The sequence below is a fragment of the Sciurus vulgaris genome (genome assembly GCF_902686455.1).
Source record: "Sciurus vulgaris genome assembly, chromosome: 11".
Lineage (NCBI taxonomy): Eukaryota > Metazoa > Chordata > Mammalia > Rodentia > Sciuridae > Sciurus > Sciurus vulgaris.
In genome coordinates, this window is record NC_136472.1 from 38,261,381 (window position 1) to 38,281,433 (window position 20,053).

At 38.1% G+C, this 20,053-nt stretch overlaps 1 protein-coding gene and 1 long non-coding RNA gene across 3 annotated transcripts; both read left to right on the forward strand.

Annotated features, from left to right (window-relative positions):
* Nucleotides 1–4,079: 4,079 nt before the first annotated feature.
* On the forward strand, nt 4,080–7,022 carry LOC306640236. Of its 2 annotated transcripts, XR_013757776.1 has the most exons (4): nt 4,080–4,243; nt 4,391–4,484; nt 4,801–4,934; nt 6,435–7,022. It is a non-coding gene; the product is annotated as an uncharacterized lncRNA (long non-coding RNA). The 2 variants fall into 2 exon arrangements; XR_013757777.1 differs by lacking the exon at nt 4,080–4,243 and having other exon boundaries at nt 4,311–4,484.
* Nucleotides 7,023–7,736: 714 nt separating this feature from the next.
* On the forward strand, nt 7,737–9,591 carry LOC306639341 (ADP-ribosylation factor-like protein 5A). Its single transcript, XM_079102778.1, has one exon. It carries the CDS (start codon nt 7,764–7,766, stop codon nt 8,301–8,303), a length of 540 nt encoding a protein of 179 aa, XP_078958904.1. The 5' UTR covers nt 7,737–7,763; the 3' UTR covers nt 8,304–9,591.
* Nucleotides 9,592–20,053: the final 10,462 nt, after the last annotated feature.

Here is a 20,053-nt window from a genome sequence, read left to right on the forward strand (position 1 = left end):
CACCAATCCTGTTTAATATAGTGTTGGAAACTCTAGCCAGAGCAATCAGGTAAGAGAAAGAAATGAATTTGGAAAGGAGAAATCAAATTATCACTGTTTGTAGATGATGTGACCTATAATCAAAAAAAATTCCACCAAAAGACTGCTAGAGCTAATAAACAAATTCAGCAAAGTAGCAGGTTGTAAGAACCAATGACTTTCCTATATACCAACAATGAATCTACTGAGAAACAAATGAGGAAAACAATTTTGTTCACATAGCCTCAAAAGAAAAAAAAAATATCTGGGAATAAATCTAACCAATGAGATGAAGATGTCTACAATGAAACCTATAGAACATTGAAGCAAGCAATCGAAGAAGAACTCAGAAGATGGAAAGATCTCCCATATTCATGGATAGGCATAATTAATACTGTTAAAGTGATCATATTACCAACAGCAATACACATATTCAGTGCAGTCCCCATCAAAATACCAATGACATTCTTCACAGAACTAGAAAAAAAAATCCTAAAATTCATTTGGAAGAATAAAAGGCCCAAAATAGTCAAAACCATTCTAAGCCAAAAAGGCAATGTTGGAGGCATCACAAGACCTGACTTCAAATTATACTACAAAGTTATAGGAACAAAAATGATACTGGCATAAAAATAGACACATGGACCAATGATACAGAATAGAAGACATAGAGACAAACCCAACTTCTACATTCATCTAATCCTCAACATAGACTCTTTAACAAAAGATGCTGAGAAAACTGGTTATCCATATGTAAAAAAAAAAATGAAACTAGACCCTTATCTCTCACCCTGAACAAAAATCAACTCAAAATGGATCAAAGACCTAGAAATTAGAACAGAAACTATTCAACTCCTAGAAGAAAATGTAGAGTCAACACTCCAGCATAAAAGGCACAGCAATGACTTTCTCAACAGGATCCCGAGAGCTCAGGGAAAATGCCAAGAGTTAACAAATCAGATAGCATCAAATTGAAAAGCTTCTGCACAGCAAAGGAAACAAGAATGTGGAGAGAGAACCTTCAGAATGGGAGAAAAATCTTTGCTAGCTACTCTTCAGACAGAAGACTAATATTTACAATATATAAATAACTCAAATTTTACACCAATATTCAAATAATCCAATTAATAAATGGGCAAATGAATTAAAGACATTTCTCAAAAGAAGAAATACAGATGGCCAACAAATATGTGAAAAAATGTCCAACATCATTAGCAATTAGAGAAAATGCAAATCAAAACTACACTGAGATTTCATCTCATTCCAGTCAGAATGGCCTGCGCTTATGTCTAACCAGCTTGGTGTAGGGGAACAGTTCTCAACTTGGGGCAGTACGATCTATATATTTTTTTTTAAATTATCAAGGTCTCCAATGAGCTTTCTTTTGTTAATGTCAGAGAGTATCTATTCATCCACCTAATACACACGCGTGCATGTGTTTGCATGTGCATGCATAGTTAGAAATGACAACTGAGGAATTTAAAGGATTTATTCTATAATAAAAAATAATAAACCCATTATATGTTAATATAAATAACATCTTGCTATGAACAACAGCCATATTTTCCAAAAATGTTACCAAGAATCAGGATAGTGTTTTACATTTTTGTATGTGTCTTTATTGTCTGACAAAACAGAAGACAATTAAATTCTCATATCTGCCTTTGCGTTCCCTCTGTTGCAATACCATATCGTGTAAGTTTGGAAAACTTCACTATGCACTCGTGAGAGTATGAGCACAAAGAGGCAAGTAACAACTTGGTGTTATTAAGCTGGTTTGGACCTCACTGAGTCAAAGAGCCTTGGAGAACAGCAGCATTTTATGGACCACACTTTGGGAATCATATTTTGGGAACAGAGAAATGGGCACTGGTTTGAGAGTTAGAATCCAGAGTGTAGGAAATGTGGAGGGAAGAGGGAAGTGCTGGGTAGTGATATTGGCCAAACGATATTGTTATATTGTGTGCATGCACGAATATGTAACAAATCCCATCATTATGTATAACTATAATGCACCAATAAAAAAATGCTTCCTCCTGGCAATGTGTGCTCCAAAAGAAATTACTTTTTAAAAACACAGTTTCCTCAACTACTAAGTGAAAAGTCTGAACAAAAGAACTAAAAATATTGGTAATACTAAAATATTTAAATTCTCTGATTTGTAGTCTAATGTTTACTAAAAGCAATCACAGCTACCTTCTGGTCACTTTGGAAGTTAGCTAATGAGAAGTCAGTATAGTCCATCTGAATGTTAATGACAGTCAATGCCCTGGTGTTAAAGTTCACTTCTGAAGGGTATCAGAAAAGTAAAAGAAGGGAAAACTTTGGGGCTGGAGTTGTGGCTCAGTGGTAGAGCACTTGCCTAGCACAGGTGAAGCACTGGGCTCGATCCTCAGCACCACATAAAAATAAACGGATTAAAAAAATAAAGGTATAAAAAAAAAAGAAGGAAAAAATATAACGCAGTTAACTATTTTTTATTGAGAAATTAATATACAAAGTAGAACTCTCAATCTTCGTATTGCCTAATATCATTCAAAGATTGGATGTGGTTGCACTGAGGCATTTTAAAGCTTCCTGTAAAATTATAGTAATGATCCCCAACTTTCCATTAACGAGGAACTGAAAGGATCTGCAAATGTGTGGACAACCTGAACTGAACTACGTTCCACGAGAGTATTTCAAGCTCTAAGCAAGAAAACTAATTGGGAACAAAACAATGTTATGAAATGCTGAGAGAAGTTCACCTAGTTTAAGAATGGAATTCAAGAAAAATGCTCCCCTCTGCTGCTTACTGGTGGATCTGGACTGAGAACAGAAATGGCTCTTGTAACTCTCCCCACCCTTCCTGGGCAGTATCCAGCCCACTGAGGAGCCTTGTTCTGGAACTTCCAGTTAAACTGGATCTCTGGTGGTGCACTTTGCCAACCTGAGAGCAGGGTGCCTCAACAACATAATCCCCCGTTTTCCTTTTTTTTCCCCACCCTGGGGCTTGAACTTATTCTGGACCCACCAAAAATTGCCAGTAGTGTGTTGGGGTGGTAATAGTGGTAGATGTCCAAAAGTAAGAGGGAACAAAGAACCAGGGTCCACCAGAGAAGTCAGTTATTGTTAGATCAGGCAACATCAGCACAATAGACATCCGTTCTGTTTAGAAAAGAACTTTGTTTAACTTACGGAGCTGTCAGTATAAGTCACGCTCTTCAGGTACGTCATAAAATGATCCATCCTGTACATGGTAGGCTGGAGTCAGAGTCCTTAGCCCTACCATCAATGGTAGCCATCATTGCAGCATTCAATTCCATTTGTGGCTTCCCCCAAATGTGCATCGATTATTAGCTCTTAAGAACTTTCAGTAGAGCTAGCTCTGAATTGGAAGCAATCAAATTCCATTACCCAGTCATTCCTCAGTTGTTCATGTTCAACAGTTTCACTGGGTGTCTATATGGACAGGCACCAGGTGTTCAATAGTTAATAAGATGGTCATGATCCCAGCCCTCTGGACCCTACAGTCTAATCTTCCTCCAGTTAGTACTGTCACAGGGAGGAATTACTCAATCAACTTTTTCCAAAAGACAGTTGACTGACCTGGGAAGAACTATCCAATATCCTCAATTTTAAAACAACTGGGGGCTGGAATGTAGCTCTATGGTCATACTTAGCATGTATAAGGCCCTGGATTCAATCCCATTGCACCAAAAATAAAAATGACTATGGACATCTGAGGTTCAAATCTAGCTAGAAAGGCAGTACTGGAACTCAGCTTTACTAACCCCCAGACCTTCCATCTTGGGTTTTTCTTCCCCAACACCTCCCTGGGGAAAAAAAAAAAAAAAAAAGCCTAAGTTCACATTTGGAGCACTTATACAGTACATGTCTACTGACCCATGCAGGAACATTGATTTATCAACTCTGGCAAAGGAAATATCTTGTTTGTCTAAAACTACAATTGTGACATAAATTTGTTTTTCTTGAAACATTCTCTATTTTCAAAACCAAAGTCCAATAGAAGGCTGAACCCATGGGAAACATTTCACTTATGATTTTGATTGAGGGGTGAATTTAAAGGGTGAATATTAAATAAAAGCATTAATCTTTATTATTTTATGTGTAAGGAAAGTCTCATCAAAGCTTACCTTTCATAAACATGAAAGATGCCTTAAGTTGGCTTATCAGGATTACTGAAATGACTTAACATAACCTTTGGATCAGAGATGTAAGGAATGTTCTGGGCAGAAAAAATTGTGAAATATTTTTAGGAGTGAGAAGACGAGCTAAACTCTGTGAGGGTTATCTTTTCTTTTCTTTTTCTTTCTTTCTTTCTTCAGAGATCCAGTGAGTTCAGCATCTTTTGTCCTTTTGTACCAGGTAGAACAGTTGAACTCATGGGAAAATTAACAAGTAGTCATTTTTCTAATTATCTGAAAAGAATTTATTTTTCAAAAAGAAGACCCAGGAAAAACCCTGTGACTACAAAGCTAGAATGCTTACAACGAACGTAAGCAACACCAGGAAAGTATCTCTGCGTGTGTGCGTGCGTGTGTGTCTGTGTGTGTGTGTGTGTGTGTGTGTGTGAGTGGTGCTGAGGATTGAACCCAAGGCCGTGTGCACGTGCACTCTACCAACTGAGCTATATCCCCAGCCCTAGGAAAGTGTCTCGAGAAGGGTGGCTGGGGGGTGCAGGAGAGAAGTAGGGAGATGAAAGGGAAGGAAAGAGTAAACAGATGTACCATGTGCACAGTATTGAAGTTTACTTCCATGTTTTCTCTCGATCCCGTGGAGAGGACAGTGATACCATTCCATATCAAACTGAAGTTCAAGTTTGTCTCCTATCCAAGTCACATGACCAGAAATGCAAAGCCCGATCTCATTTACATTCTTCTGATTGTGAATTCTACGTGCTTTCTACCACTCAGGCATGGCATATCCAACATTGTATTTAATGCTCACAATAACTCCCCTGAAATGGATGTTATTTGCAATTTCAAAATCAAGAAGTTGCCTCAGAAAGGTGAGGTCATTTTGCCCTGAGCCCCAGGGTAACAGAGTGAGCATTTTGTAATTTAGCGAGTACCAAGCACTGCTCTATCATTTCAGCATTGCTCAGACTCTGGGATCCTCTGGGTCTATACTTACAAGCCTGATCTTCAAGAACTTTTAAATTTTGAACTTTTATTTTAAAGATAATACTTAGAAATGAATAGAAGTCTATTTTGGATGACCAAGTAATGTGATCAGGTTTCAGCGCAGGTATTTGTATTCCAGTTTATACTCCTGATAACAGTGTTTATTTGACTTTCAGTGTGTTGGCAAACACATTTGGCCACCACTGGTCTGGCATGTCCTCATGTCAGAATGACCGTGATTCTCCTGCATTTGTACTCAGTGTTAATTTTTTACTGACTGTAATACCATAGTTCTCTTTTGTAATGATAATTCACAGCTGGAAGATTATTAGAATATTAGGTGATTTAATCTATCAAGACAGAGGAAACTTTAGAACATCTATACAGGAGAGACTTTAATGGCTTTTTTGGATTAGAATGAGGAACAATGAAAATTTTCTTGAAAATCCTTGACAAAGTGAATGCAGTTTTAATTTAATTTATGTGTTAATTTGGAGTGACTGGGGCGAGTAGAGATCATGGTAACACTAAACTATCCCCACCCCCGCCATGTCACTTTTGGCAACACTGCTAAATAGAGACTTTGGTTTAACATCAACTTCATGAAAACATCATGATAACACATCATTTTATTACAGCACATTAATGACGAGAGAATAGGTAGGCTTAATACCTGCTGTTTTCACAACAGATAATGCCAACTGACATCAAGGTGAAATATACAAAGGATGTTCCACCACATTTAAACAGAAAAGTGCAGAGTAATCACGTGGCATAAATGAGTGAGCTGAGCTGAGTTCAGATGGTATGGCCTCTCAATATGCAAAAGCCTCAGCAGCCACAGGAAGCAATGTCTCAAACAATGCTTAAAGTTATAAACTTCGTTCAAGCTTGTGTGCTTCATTCTTACATAATTAATAAATTATGTAAATCAGTGCACAGTGAGTAAACAGAATTTTGTTATATTTGAAATTGTCTTGTGGAGTGAGTTTCTCGGTGAACATCTGCTATTTTGCTATTATGGATGCCCATGCATCCATTTTATCTGCTGGTAGAAGTATCCTGATTTTTATCTGAGTGTCCACCCCTCCCCTGAGCAGCCCAGGTGCTAGTAGCTACTTACTGGATGGAGCAGAAGAGAACATTTCTGTCCATGCAGAAAGCTCCACCGGAGACCACAGACCTAGATCTCAAACAAGATAATATAAAGTAATATTAAAATATTTTATAAATTTTGAATCACTTCTAAAAGGTATTATTATTATTAATCATATTCATTTTCCATCACAGGAAGGGAACGATGTTGTACAAGTAATTGAGGCCTCTACAGATCATGGTAACCTTCAAGAAAAAATTTTTAATATTATAATAAAATGATCATACTCAATTATTACTTCATTTTTTCCCTCTTGCAGACTTGTCTAAAATGAAGTACTTACCCCCAGAGCATGACATAACTCCTCCACTTGAGTGACTTTGAACCTTTCCTCATTGCTCAACTTAAAAATACAAGAAACTCTAAAAATACTGAACCAGAAGACAGGGATGTGACTCTGATCTGAGTTTTTCCCTAAGGAAATAGGACCACCGAATGGATTGGAAGAGATACAAATTTTAATGGTTAAAGCCACAGTGACCTGCCTGTCATAAAACTTCTGATTTCAGAGCTAAAACAGCACAGGTTTCTCTCATTATTCAAACTCTCTCCAAACTCCCATGTTCTGAACACAGGAAAGGAATTCATCTGGAGAGCAAAGGATACTTGTATAAAGAATAGAATGCGCCCCCAAAACTCTTCATTCTTAGAAGTCTCTACCATAGAGTCAAGAAACAATACTGGGGCTGGGGTCGTGGCTCAGTGGTAGAGCGCTTGCCTAGCACACGTGAGGCATCGGTTGGATCCTCAGCACCACATAAAATTAAAAATAAAATAAAGGCATTGTGTTCATCTACAAATAAAATAAATATTTGAAGAGAAAAAAAATACTGGCTGATAATATTCATTCCATAAGAAAACAGGAAATAGCCCTTCTTCCATAGTGCCTTTTGAACACATTGTTGTGCCTTCTGAACACGTTTTAACATGTTTTAACTGTTTTAATTGATTCTGTGGTGTACAAAGAAGTGTTTTCTACTGATGGCATTTTAAGATAGTATGTCTAAAGCCATACCTGTAATCCCAACAACGCAGAAGGCTTGAGGCAGGAAGATCACATGTTCAAGGCCAGTTTGGGCATCTTAGTGACACCTTCTCTCAAAATAAAATTACGAAGGGCTGGGGATGCAGCTCAGAGGTAGAGCAAGTACCACCAAAAAGAATGTCTAGAAATATAATTAAAAATAAGGGTGGGGGGGGGGTTGCCCGCGAGGCTCGTCGCAGACAACGCGGCGGCGATGTCCGCAAGCCAGGCGAGTGCCGCGGCGGCAGCGGCGGGGCCTCGCGCACGGCAGGGCGGCCTGGGTTTTGGCCTCCCTCGGGTTCCCTGGAAGCGGCCGGCGGCCAGCGCGGGAACGGCAGCAACAGCAGCAGAGGCGGAGGCTCCAGCGCGTCTCGCTATCCTTTAGCCTGAGCCAGGGGAGGCCAGGCGGCCCAGGCTGGAGGGGTTCCGCTGCCCGAGAATGGGAATTCTTTTCACCAGAATATGGAGACTGTTCAATCACCAGGAGCACGAAGTTATCATTGTTGGATTGGATAATGCAGGAAAAACTACCATCCTTTACCAATTTTCTATGAATGAAGTTGTACATACATCCCCTACGAAAGGAAGTAATGTAGAAGAGATAGTGATTAATAATACACGTTTCCTAAGGTGGGATATTGGTGGCCAAGAATCTCTTCGTTCTTCCTGGAATACTTATTATACTAATACAGAGTTTGTAATAGTAGTTGTGGACAGTACAGACAGAGAGAGGATTTCTGTAACTAGAGAAGAACTCTACAAAATGTTAGCACATGAGGACCTAAGAAAAGCTGGATTACTGATTTTTGCTAATAAACAAGATGTTAAAGAATGCATGAGTGTAGCAGAAATCTCCCAGTTTTTGAAGCTAACTTCTATTAAAGATCATCAGTGGCATATCCAGGCGTGCTGTGCTCTTACTGGCGAGGGGTTATGCCAAGGACTTGAATGGATGATGTTGCGACTTAAGATTAGATGATCTCTACTGACCTCCTCTCATAGACTTTGCATAAACAAAGTGCTGGACTTTACCTGAAAGCTGCAAAAATTAATGGTTTAGATATATTTATAATAAACTGATTTCAATTTTTTTCTATAAGAAGAAAAATTAAGACCACTTATTTGAAAACAAGATGAAGGCTCACCTTCCAATTTGCTTTCTCATTAGTTCCTTCCAAAGTACTTTATTAAAGCTGTGATTGAAATTTTTCTCAATGAATCCTCTCAGGACAATGTATAGCCTGTGGTAAGTACAAAGGGAGAGGAAGATGTTTTGAACTTTAAGAGCTTTATTATCAGTATACCCCTCCCTAATTGAATGTTGTTCTCTTGTTCCTAAGTCAAAATACAAATCAGCACAGATACTGCTTCCAATATTTTAAATGTCATGTTACTTATGAAAAAAAGTATTTTCCTTAAGGTTGTGTATGTATTATGTACATATCTCAAGTTCAATTTAATGACTTTGATTTATGTTCTAAAGAAAAGGAAATAACACAAAAATTGGTAATATCCTTAGTTATTGCCCTAATGAGATAAGAACTGGCATTGATGTTAAGTGCCATTTTATACTTTTCCTGTTCTCTGTATTGTACTAACCAACGCCCCCCACCAAATCATTGAACTGCTCTTTAAAACAAACAAACAAAAAAAGATACAGGAAAAAGCTTGACATTGTATACCTATTTTTGTTGAACCTAACACACATGGAAACATGTAATTCAACTGAGTGAAATATCTGTCAAATTCTTGACTTTACCAGTTGACAGAATTGCACAGTGAGCATTTATCAGATTATTCCTTGTATTGGTCTAAATTACTGAATAGATTGTTAATCCATTTATCAGTCAATCATAAGTTGTGATTAAAACTATCAAGTGATTTGTTCTTATTTAAGAACTATTGTGTGGAACATGTCTACCCAGAGAGGTAACATTCTATAAATATTATTAAATAATTTAGCTACAGTCTTCTTAAGTATTAAACTATATATGTCAAGCAGTTCAAGTGAATTTGAGAGTACAAGTAAGGCATAAAAATTTTCCAAGAAACATTTTAAATTTTTTAATTTGTAGATTTCTTACTTCTTATTTTAGGAGTTGGAATACTTTTGAGTTTTTTTGTTTCTGTAAGTTGTCTTATATCTTATTTCACCATGTAAATGTATTGTTTAACAATTAATAATGGCAAATTTTTTAATGCTGTTGGCTGAAAAACTGTTTGACATGATATATTATTTGTACTAAGAAATAACTTGACCCAAAATACCTTTTATTTGCTTAGGTTTTTTTTTTTTATTTTAATGTCTGAAAATTGAAGGTATTTTTGTCATAATTGTAAACAGATTTATCCTGTGTTAAAATATATGCTCTATTTGTATATCTTTTTTGCCCTGATAATTTGAAGGTTAATCCAAAATGGCATGTTTTAGAATGTTCAAGAAAAGAAATAACTATGTTTAATACCAACCTTTTAAATTTCATGAAGATTTTGGCAGGAATTGTAGTATATACTATAAGCATTAACAAAACAGAGAATTTCTTTCTATAAAATATAAAATGCTCAGTATCTAAATCCAAGTTGGGTGTGGTATATCAGTGTTAACTTTGGATGTTTCGTGTTTTATATTTATGTTACAATTTTCAAAATGCAAATATAACATTTAATATTTCTCATGCTTTTACAAAAGTAAATCCTAAATTACTAAAAAAAAAAATAAGGATTTTAGAAAGAAAACATACACATATTTGAGATCAGAAGGTGGATAGTTAACTTGACAATGAGGTTTTAGCAATTAGATGCATTGCAAGTTGTGAAGGATTGTAAGATGGGAAAGAGTCAGGATGACGTGGTGAATCTGGAGAAGTCTTCCTCAAATTTACCTAGCAGAAAGGAAAATAATTATGAAAAACCTTAATTAATTGTCCTCTCGTCTCCTAAGACAGTTGGGGAAGGTATAAGCTCCTTGGTGCCTCTAAGGCACATTCTTCCCCTTGCAGACAGTGACCAGGAAGAGCCTGCCCCACCTAGAGCTTGGCAGAAGCATGGGTAAGTCCTTAGCCAAGTAAATTGGGGAGTCAGGGCCTGAGTTTGGGGACAGTGGAGGCAGTGAAGGGCAGAAACCTAGAAATGGCTGAGGGAATTTTGAAGGACAAGAGAACGTGATTCGGTTTTGTTAAGTCCTGGATATAACGGTAGCTGAAGCAACCTGTCCCTTTCTCCAAATTTTCAGTAAATGTCTAATTCTACAAATGAGTTTTTTCTTTCTCATTGGAGTAATAGACACAAGAAAACATGGTTGAGCTGTTGCGGTGGTGCATGCCTATAATCCCAGTGACTTGGGAGGCTGAGGCTGGAGGATCACAAGTTCAAAGCCAGCCTCAGCAACTTAGTGAGACCCTGTCACAAAGTTAAAAAATAAAAGGGCAGGGGCTGTGGCTCAGTGGTTAAGCGCCACTCAGTTCAATCTCTAGTACAAAAAAAAAAAAAAAAAAATGGTTGAGTTGCATGTCTGGGTCATTACTAAGCAGAGAGAAGAGTAACAGCAAAAGACAGTATTACTCTGACACTTGGGCCAGAAGGACCCAACCCAGATTCCACACCCTGGTCTAACAGGGCTGCTCACACTGCAGTATAAATGGACTCCCCTGACCCGGGGGTGGTGTCAAAAGGCAGATTCACATTCAGTGGATCTGTAGTGCAGTCTGAGATCCTGCCTCTCCTATAAGCTTCTAGATGCTGCTGCTGCTGCTGCTGCTGCTGAGAGGATTGACTCTCCTCCTATAGACCATGCTCCAGGCATCTTGCCCAAGTGACCTAAGCCTGTGTCCAGGGTCCATCCTCCCAATTATAGCCTGTGTTGCTTATCCACATACAACTAGGACTGTTTGCCCAAGGGGTGGTTATTGGAAAGTAAGTGGACAGGGCTTGGACATGTCCAGCAATTCATGAATGCTTGTGAGACCCCTCATAATGTACATAGTCTGGGGGGACAGGTGGGATGAAAAGAAGGGGGTGAACAAGGGTGGGAGGGGTTTGGTGGGCAGGTCTGCCTCACTCTATCTCCAGTGGGGAACTAGAAGTTCAAGAATTCTGAATTTCAACCTAGCCTTCTAAGTTTTTATGAAGGGGTATTAGCCAAGGGAGGAAAACAGTACATTTCTTTAATAGTTTGTTGTATATTTAGTCATTGGGGTTGTGAGCCTCCCTTCTTAGTCCTGCCCTATTCTTCTGTGGGCTCTGTAAATATCAGGGCAGGTCTGTACAAAGACAAAGCACCTCAAGGCAGAACAAGAGTCCTTCAGGAACTGGAATCATCCAGAACAGAGTCTCACCAGGAATGTATAGAAATCCTGGCAAGGGTGTGTAAATGGGAGGCCTAAGCTGACATCTGGGTTACATTTAAATATTTGAAAGGTATCAATATATGAGAAAGCAAAATATGTTGAGATTTACTAGAGAAAATGATGGCCTCACCCCCAGAAAATTTGTAGTCAAATGAGCATGTCAACAGTCAAATGTGTACATGAATACATTAGCAAAAGTTTGTTCCATACTTTGAAGCACAAGAGAGAATGTAGATTAAACGACATCTAAAACATTGCATCTTATTTTAATTTTCCAGCTGGTAGAGAAGGCAAAAACTGGAGCGAATTACCAAATACTATTTTAATGGTCTGTACTTGAACTTTTAACTTGGGACAGTTATGATAAGATTACAAAACCAAACACACCTTTGTATACACAGAAAAACCCGCAATACCAAATATTTTCTTCACAAAAACACTAGTTAGAAAGTCCTGACCAGTCAAATTTGAAACATGCTCACTTTGAATACCTATCAGAGTTTTTTTCTTATTGGCTAAATTCAGAGACTATTAAAGACCAGGCCCAGACAGGTTGGCTAGGGGCAGCATGAAGTATAAAGCATTGATTCAGGAGTCAGACCCCCGGATTTTAATCTCAACTTTCTCTGCTAATAAGCAAGTGACCTTGGGGAGTCAATCATAAGACTCTCTGTGGCTCATCTTTAAATTAAAGATTATTAATTAAAGAATTAATTATTCTAGAATAATTAGTCAAGAGAAAGAAAGAAAAGTTATCCAAATTGGAAAGGAAATCAGTGGAATAGAATAGTGAAATTGTCAATGTTGGTTGATGACAGAAGATTACATATAGAAAACTCCCTAAATTCCACCAAAAAACTGTTAGAACTTGTAAGCAAAAACCTAGATTTGCACAGTACAAAATCAACACAAAGAGCAGTAGCACTTCCATACATTAACAAATTAGCTGAGCATGATAGTATACTCCTGTAGTCCTTGTGTCTCAGGAGGCTGAGGGAAGAGTATCTCAAGTTCAAAGCCAGCCTCAGCAACTTAATAAAGTCCTAAGCAACATAGTGAGACTCTGTCTCAAAGTAAAAAATAAAAGGGGCTGAGGATGTGGCTCAGCAGTTAAGTACCCCTGGGTTCAATCCCTGGTACCAACAAACAAACAAACAAAAATAAATAAATAAATAGACACCTCCCCAAATCAAGAAAACAATCTCATTTATAGTAGCTATAATACAATAAAATAAAAGACTGAGGTGGGGTGGGGCGGAAGGAAAGATAATAGAATGAGACCCATCATTATCCTATGTACACGTATGATTACACAAATGGTATGACTCTGTGTACAGAGAAATGAAAGTTGTACTCCATTTGTGTATGATGAATCAAAAAATAATAAAAAATAAAAAATAGAAAATATAAATAAATAAAGTGCTTACAAATAAATTTAACCAGGGAGGTGAAAGATTTGTACACGGACAACTATAAAATGTTGATAAAAGAAATTGAAAAAGATACAAGTAAATAGAAAGATACCCTGTATTCATGGATTGGAAAAATTATTATTGTTAAAGTGTCCATAGTATCAAAGCAATTTATAGATTCAGTGGGATCCCTATCAAAATCACAATATGCCAGGCATAGCAATGCATGCCTATGATCCAGCAACTTGAGATAAATTCAAGACCAGACTCAGCAACTTAGCAAGACCCTGTCTTAAAAAAAAAAAAAAAAAAGTGACCTGGGAATGTGGTACAGAGGTAAAGCAACCCTGGGTTCATTCCCCAGTGCCAAATAATAATAATGTCATCATTTTTCATAGAAGTTGAACAAAAGTTCCTGAAATTCATATGAAACCACAATCCCACACATACAACCAAATAGGCAAGGCAATCATGAACAAGAACAAAGCTGAAGGTATTGGATTTTCGGATTTTAAGATATGTTACAAAGCTATAATAACAAACAGCATGGTTCTAGCAAAAAAAAAAAAAAAAAACAAAACAGACACATTAACCAATGCAACACAATGGAAAGCCCAGAAACGAGCCCATGCGTGTGGTGAGCAACTGATCATTGACAATGTGCCAAGAATATGCCATGGAGAATGGATAGTCTCTATAATTAATTAATTGTCTCTTTAATTTAATTAATTGTGTTGGAAAAGTGGATATCCAAATGAAGAATGAAATTGGACCCTTAAATCACACATTTGAAAAATAACTTCAACATGGATTAAAAATTTAAATGTAAGATCAAAAACTGTGAAACCTCTAGAAGGAAATGGGAAAACAGTACAGCATTGTCTGGGCAATAATGTTTTTTTAATTTGCCCAAGTGCAGATGACAAAAGCATTTAAATACACAAATGGGATTACACCACTTAAAAACTTAAAAACTCTGCAAAGAAAACAACGGTGCAGAGAGACAACATCTGGATCAGAAGGGACTATGTGCAAGCCATACACCCAGCAAGGGGTTAGTATCCAAAATATATAAGGAGCTCAAACAAATTAATAGCAAGGAAACAAAAGCCCACTTAAAAATGAGCAAAGGAACTGAATAGATATTTCTCAAAAGAAGACATACAGATGGTCAATAGGTGTATGAAAAAATGCTCAACATCACTAATCATTAGGGAAATGCAAATTAAAATCACAGTGAGCCATCCTCTCACACTTCAAATGACTATCATCAAAAATATAACAGATAAGTGTTGGCAAAGATGTAGAGAAAAGGGAACATTTGCACTCTATCGAAGGGCCTATAAATTTGTACGGCCATTATGGAAAACCATGTGGAGATTCCTCAAAACACTAAGAATAGAATTGCTGTATGATCCAAACAAGGGGCTGGATTTGGTCAGTAATCTCAAATGTTGATATGCATAAAAGTCACCCGATTGCTCACTAAAGACTGCCAGTTCCCAGGCCCCCTGCTGGCAGCTTCTATATTCCACATAAGCATGACAGACAGATGGCTCTTCTGTAAGTCTGTGGGTCATCCGGGGAACAATACCGGACAAGATCAGGGCTACTCAAAGTGGGGTCCAAGGACACCTGCCAGATCATGAACTGTTGGTTACTGCTATGTGGTGAGGTAAGGTGTCTGCTCCAGTATACAAATCAACCAGAACCCTGAGCTCAGTGATCCAGTAATTATTTTTATGCAAGCCTTTCTTGATAAAAAAAAGCAGTGTGCGGATAACTGCATGGTCTTGTATTTTTGTTCTGCATATATCATAGTTACCTAAGAAGTCGTTCCTACCAGTTACCAACAACCGGAGACCAGAGAAGGCAGGTCATGGGAGACCTGTTAGAATCCAGTCCATGGGTGGTCTCAGAGGCACCAGATGCTACAAAATTCCCCCTTCGGGTAGCTGCACTGAAAGGGTAAGGGTGTGAATGTGATGGGCTGACAGATTTGGCTCCATGGAAAAGTTACAGTCCAGGCTATACAGGCAATGACTAAACAGATTCCATTTTGCTCTGAGACTCCATGTTATGTAGGAAATGAGCTTCTCCCATGGGAACGCCCCACCTCTGTGCCCATCATCAGTTACTTGGCATGACATGTTTAGCAACACATATGATGACAATTCTTATATGATGAAAAATTGCTCTCTTTTGCTTCCTATTTCTCCTAATCAATGCACCATGTGAACAGTGATATCAACAATGATTGTGTGGATGTAAGTAACCACTCTTTAGTTTGTACCTAGGTAAGGGTCATTTTGACCCACTTCCCCATCTGCTAATGATTTCATGATATTAGTTTGTAATTTTGAAACAGCAACAGACACTTATGACTGATGTGATTTTTGGTATAAGAACCCCTACAACCCTATGGTTGGGACTGTTCTCCCAATAGCCATTTTGGGGGCATTGTGTGAGACAGTCAGAAGACTCACAAATGTGGACTTGTCAGCGGTGATCGGTCTATTCTTAAGTTGCGCCCCATAACGAATTCAGGTAGGGACCTGTGTTGCCGGTGAAAGCCAAGCAGCTGGGCAAATTGGTACTGACCTTCATTTCATTTGCCTCCCCATGTCCATTCTGCTTGGATGCTCCTATGGGATATGTTAAATTACAAAGCATTATTCAGGGATAGATTTCAAAAGTTCTGTTGGAATGAGATAAAGGGGCTGAAATTTAGGAAATTAGATTCACCAATTTGAACACCCTTGTATTTATTAGTTAGACAATTAAAAAGGCAAGGTTGGGTAATGTTAAAAAAAAAATCTGAAAGAAACAGATTTGGGTTCCAGTCTTGGTTCTTTCCTTTCAACTGCCTCGACATCCCCAACCAAAAGTCAGAGGGGAGAGCACCTGGGAGACAGGAACAACCCGCACTTGGTTCTTGAGCTAGATGTGTGCTGCATCAATATTTATTACCCTGCACTCTTTTTTTCTATGTAGGATTATAATTGACATTTTTAGAAAGGTTAAGGCTGGGGTTATAGCTCAGTGGTAAGGCAGGGAGCACTTGCTTAGCTTGGGGCAGCCCTGAGTTCAATCTCTAGCACCAAGAAAAAAAAAAAAAAAGGAGAGAGGAAGAAAAGAAGGAAGGAAGGAACTAAAATAGGAAAGACATAAAGGAAGGGAACAGAAGAAAGAAAACACACCTGTAGCTAGCTCCTGCATTTTGTTCTAATAAGCATCTGGGATTTATCAAAACTGAAAAATAGCACCCAGAAGTCTGACTCAGTGGATGTTCTCAAATGTTTTTGTCACCTCAGTAAAACAATAGGTTTTTTTTTTTATGTTATATTTTGCACTTCTTTACCCACAGTGAACCTTGGATAGCAGCTTCTACCAGTTTATCTTTAATCTATTTCTTTTTAAAGTAACCAGAAATTAAATAAAGATACATACCATGCTCTTGTGTGCTGTAAATATACACAATTGTGTAGGCCTTTGTTTTTGTGGGCCTTTGTGTTTGTGGGCCTTTGAGTTTGTGGGCCTTTGTGTTTGTGGGCCTTTGAGTTTGTGGGCCTTTGTGTTTGTGGGCCTTTGGGTTTATGGGCCTTTGTGTTTGTGGGCCTTTGGGTTTATGGGCCTTTGAGTTTGTGGGCCTTTGAGTTTGTGGGCCTTTGGGCTTGTGGGCCTTTGAGTTTGTGGTCCTTCTTATGGCGTTGGAGCTGCACTTTAAGCTTCTGGGTAAAACTAGGGCCGTGGACATGAACTGTGGTTTGTTTTTAAAAATGTATGTATCAGTCAGGAAGGTTCCAGCTGAAGGTGAAAGATGATCTGGATCAACCCACGGGGATTATTTTTCACACACTAGATAGATCTGGATGAAGGCAACTGTGTTGATGTAGAGGCTCTATAATTTCAGGGCTGGCATCTCTGTGACTCTTCAGCTGCTTCCTCCCAGTCACAAATGACCAAGTCGGATCCAGGTATCAGGCTGAAGGCACCTGATGGAGGGCATTATGAGAATTGCAGGGCAAATGTCAAAGTGTGGCTTTTATCAGGAAAATCAAAGCCTTTCTCCCCACAGCATCAGACCACTGCCTATATCTCAGACTGGAAGGTGCCACCTGCCCCCCTGCTTGCCACAAGGAGCCGGTGAGCATGAACATTTAGCTTTTTAGGCTTCGTGACATTGGCAAAGGACGGGAGGATTGCAAACAGCAGTTAGCTTAGTCAGCTGAGCTTGAATGCCAACAAGACCTCTTGCAATATCAAAAATGTCCAAAGCAAGAGGGAATTCTTTGGCTTTAAGAATGATTTCTAGAAGGTCTCCATGTATACGTATGTGCTGTCCAGAAAGGTGACATACCACTAATTTGTGTCTGAAGATTTGTTAGCAGTTGCCTAGTACAAAACCAAATGTCAAGAGAGCAGGATAATTGGATTTTGACCCAGGAGAAACACCTCAGAAGACTCCAGACACTGAGAGTGGACTGTTAGCATCACTAAGCAGGCGAAAGCCCTGAACTTACCAAATGAGCACAGCAGGGCACTTGGAGGTAAGATTCACTTGCTGCACTTTGCCTCGGAGCCATCTCAAAGCGAACACCCAAAGGACATGAAGATCTTCACTAGTGTCATTAAAGCTGACCTACCTACTCTCCCCACCAGCTTGCCCAGAATTAAGGATGCATGAAGAATGGACATCCTGGAGATGTGATGAAGGAAGGCACAGACTGAGATTCCTCTCCTACCAGTAGGGGGCTCCTTAGGAGCACAGGTGCTAGACTAACCACAACCCCAGGGGCCAAATCCTGGCTCTAATTAACTGTGAGCTAAGCAAGTTTGAATTCTCTGTGCTTTAATCTCTTCATCAGTAAAAAGATCATAGAATTTTGATGAGGATTAAGCAAGTTAATAAATGTAACTTGCTTGAAATCATGTGGTATCTAATAAGTGCTAGATAAGAGATGGCTTTGCATGGTGGTACACATGTAATCTCAGTTATTCAGGAGGCCAAAGCAGGAGGATCACAGTTAGAAGCCAGCCTCTGCAACTTAGCAAGACTCTGTCAAGATAAAATTTTTAAAGGCTGGGGGTGTAGCTTAGTGGTAGAGTGTTTGCCTAGCACATGCAAGACCCGGGATTCAATTCCCAGTACCAGGGGTTAAAAAAAAAAAAAAAAAAAAATCTGGCTTCAAACATTAAAGGCTTTCTGTGATTATGTTGGTATTATACTTTTATATATGTATGTTTTAGGGAACGTTTTCCTTTTCTGTGTCTTAAATTTCTTATTCTAATTGGAGAAAGTATTTTCTAAGTACTCTTCTGACAAAGGGTTAATATCCAGAAATTTTAAGGAACTCAGAAAACTTAACAACAACAAAAACAAGTACTTCAACTAAAATTGGGTAAAAAATCTGATAGAGCCACTATGAAGATCCATATTGAGGTTTCTTAAAAAAACTAAAGATATAACTACCATATGACCCAGTTATCCTACTTCTGGGTATGTGTACAATGGCAATAAAATCAGTATGCCAAAGAAATACCTGCATGCCCATATTTATTGCAGCACTATCACAATAGCTAAGGTATGGAATTAGGCTAGGTACTCATCAACAGATGAATGGACCAAGAAAATGTTGTGTATGTACACAATGGAATATTATTTAGCCATAAAGAGGAATGAAATCCCATTATTTGCAGCAAAATGGCTGAACTGGAGGACATTATGTTAAATAAAATAAGTCAGACACAGAAAGACGAATGCCTCATGTTCTTAGATGGAAATTTTAAAAAGTAAACCTGAAAGTACAATAGTGATTACAAGAAGGGTGGGAGGTGGGAGAAAGGAGATGGAATTTCATCAGGGCGTGATGTGTGCATGTATGGAAATATCACACCAAAACCAATTAATGAATACAAAAGATGTTATTCTAAAAGCAACAGACTTTCCACAAAGAATCAGAAAAGACAGAGAAAGCTAAAATAACTCCTAATAATCCATATTTTATCTTCTATAGAGAAAACCACTGCCAACATATTATATTTAATCCATCTACAGATTCTCATTTACAAAAATGAGATATATCCTGCATAGTGCTCTATGTATTTTTAAAAATTTAACTATGTTATAAACCTCTTTCCACATCTATAAATATATTTCTATAGAATCTTTTTAATTGTTGCTAAGACAGTCTGTTAAATGAGTATTCTATCATTAACTTTGCTGACTCACTGCTATTAAACATGATGCTGTTTCTACTTTTGTTTCTTTTTTTTTTTTTTTTTGGGTTTTGCTATTATAGATGGCATTATGAAGCACATCCTTAGAACTAATTTCCTATGCACATCTTTGACGATTTCCTTAGGATAAATTCTCAAAGTAAAATCGCCAGATCAAAAATCACACAGAACTAGGGATGTAAATCGGGGTAGGGTGCTTGATTAGCACATGGGAGGCCCTGGATTCTCTCCCCAACACTGCAAAATAATTATGCATATTTTTAAGACTTTGATGAGTATGTTTAAATTGACCTTCAGGAAATAAAAAAAAATCTTTTAAGTATCCATTATTTCCTTATCCCTTTTGAAAGCACTGAGAATTACTACTCGTTTTGTTTAGTTTTCCTGTAACGCTTCCTAAGATGACCAAACTGATAGCATTTTTCATATAGAGCCCCCATGAGATGTCTGTGATTTCAATGAATTATTTGCTTACATACTGTGGCCACTGACTATTTACCTTAAATTTGCCTCAAGAACTTCCCCAATGGATTGGAGTTTTGCCACTATGTTTTCATAGTTGAAAATTCTTTTTTTTTGTTTGTTTGTTTGTTTTATTGTAAACAAATGGGATACATGTTGTTTCTCTGTTTGTACATGGCGTAAAAGCATACCATTTGTGTAATCATAAATTTACATAGGGTATTCTTGTTCGATTCATTCTGTTATTTTTTCCCTTCCCCCCTTCCCAC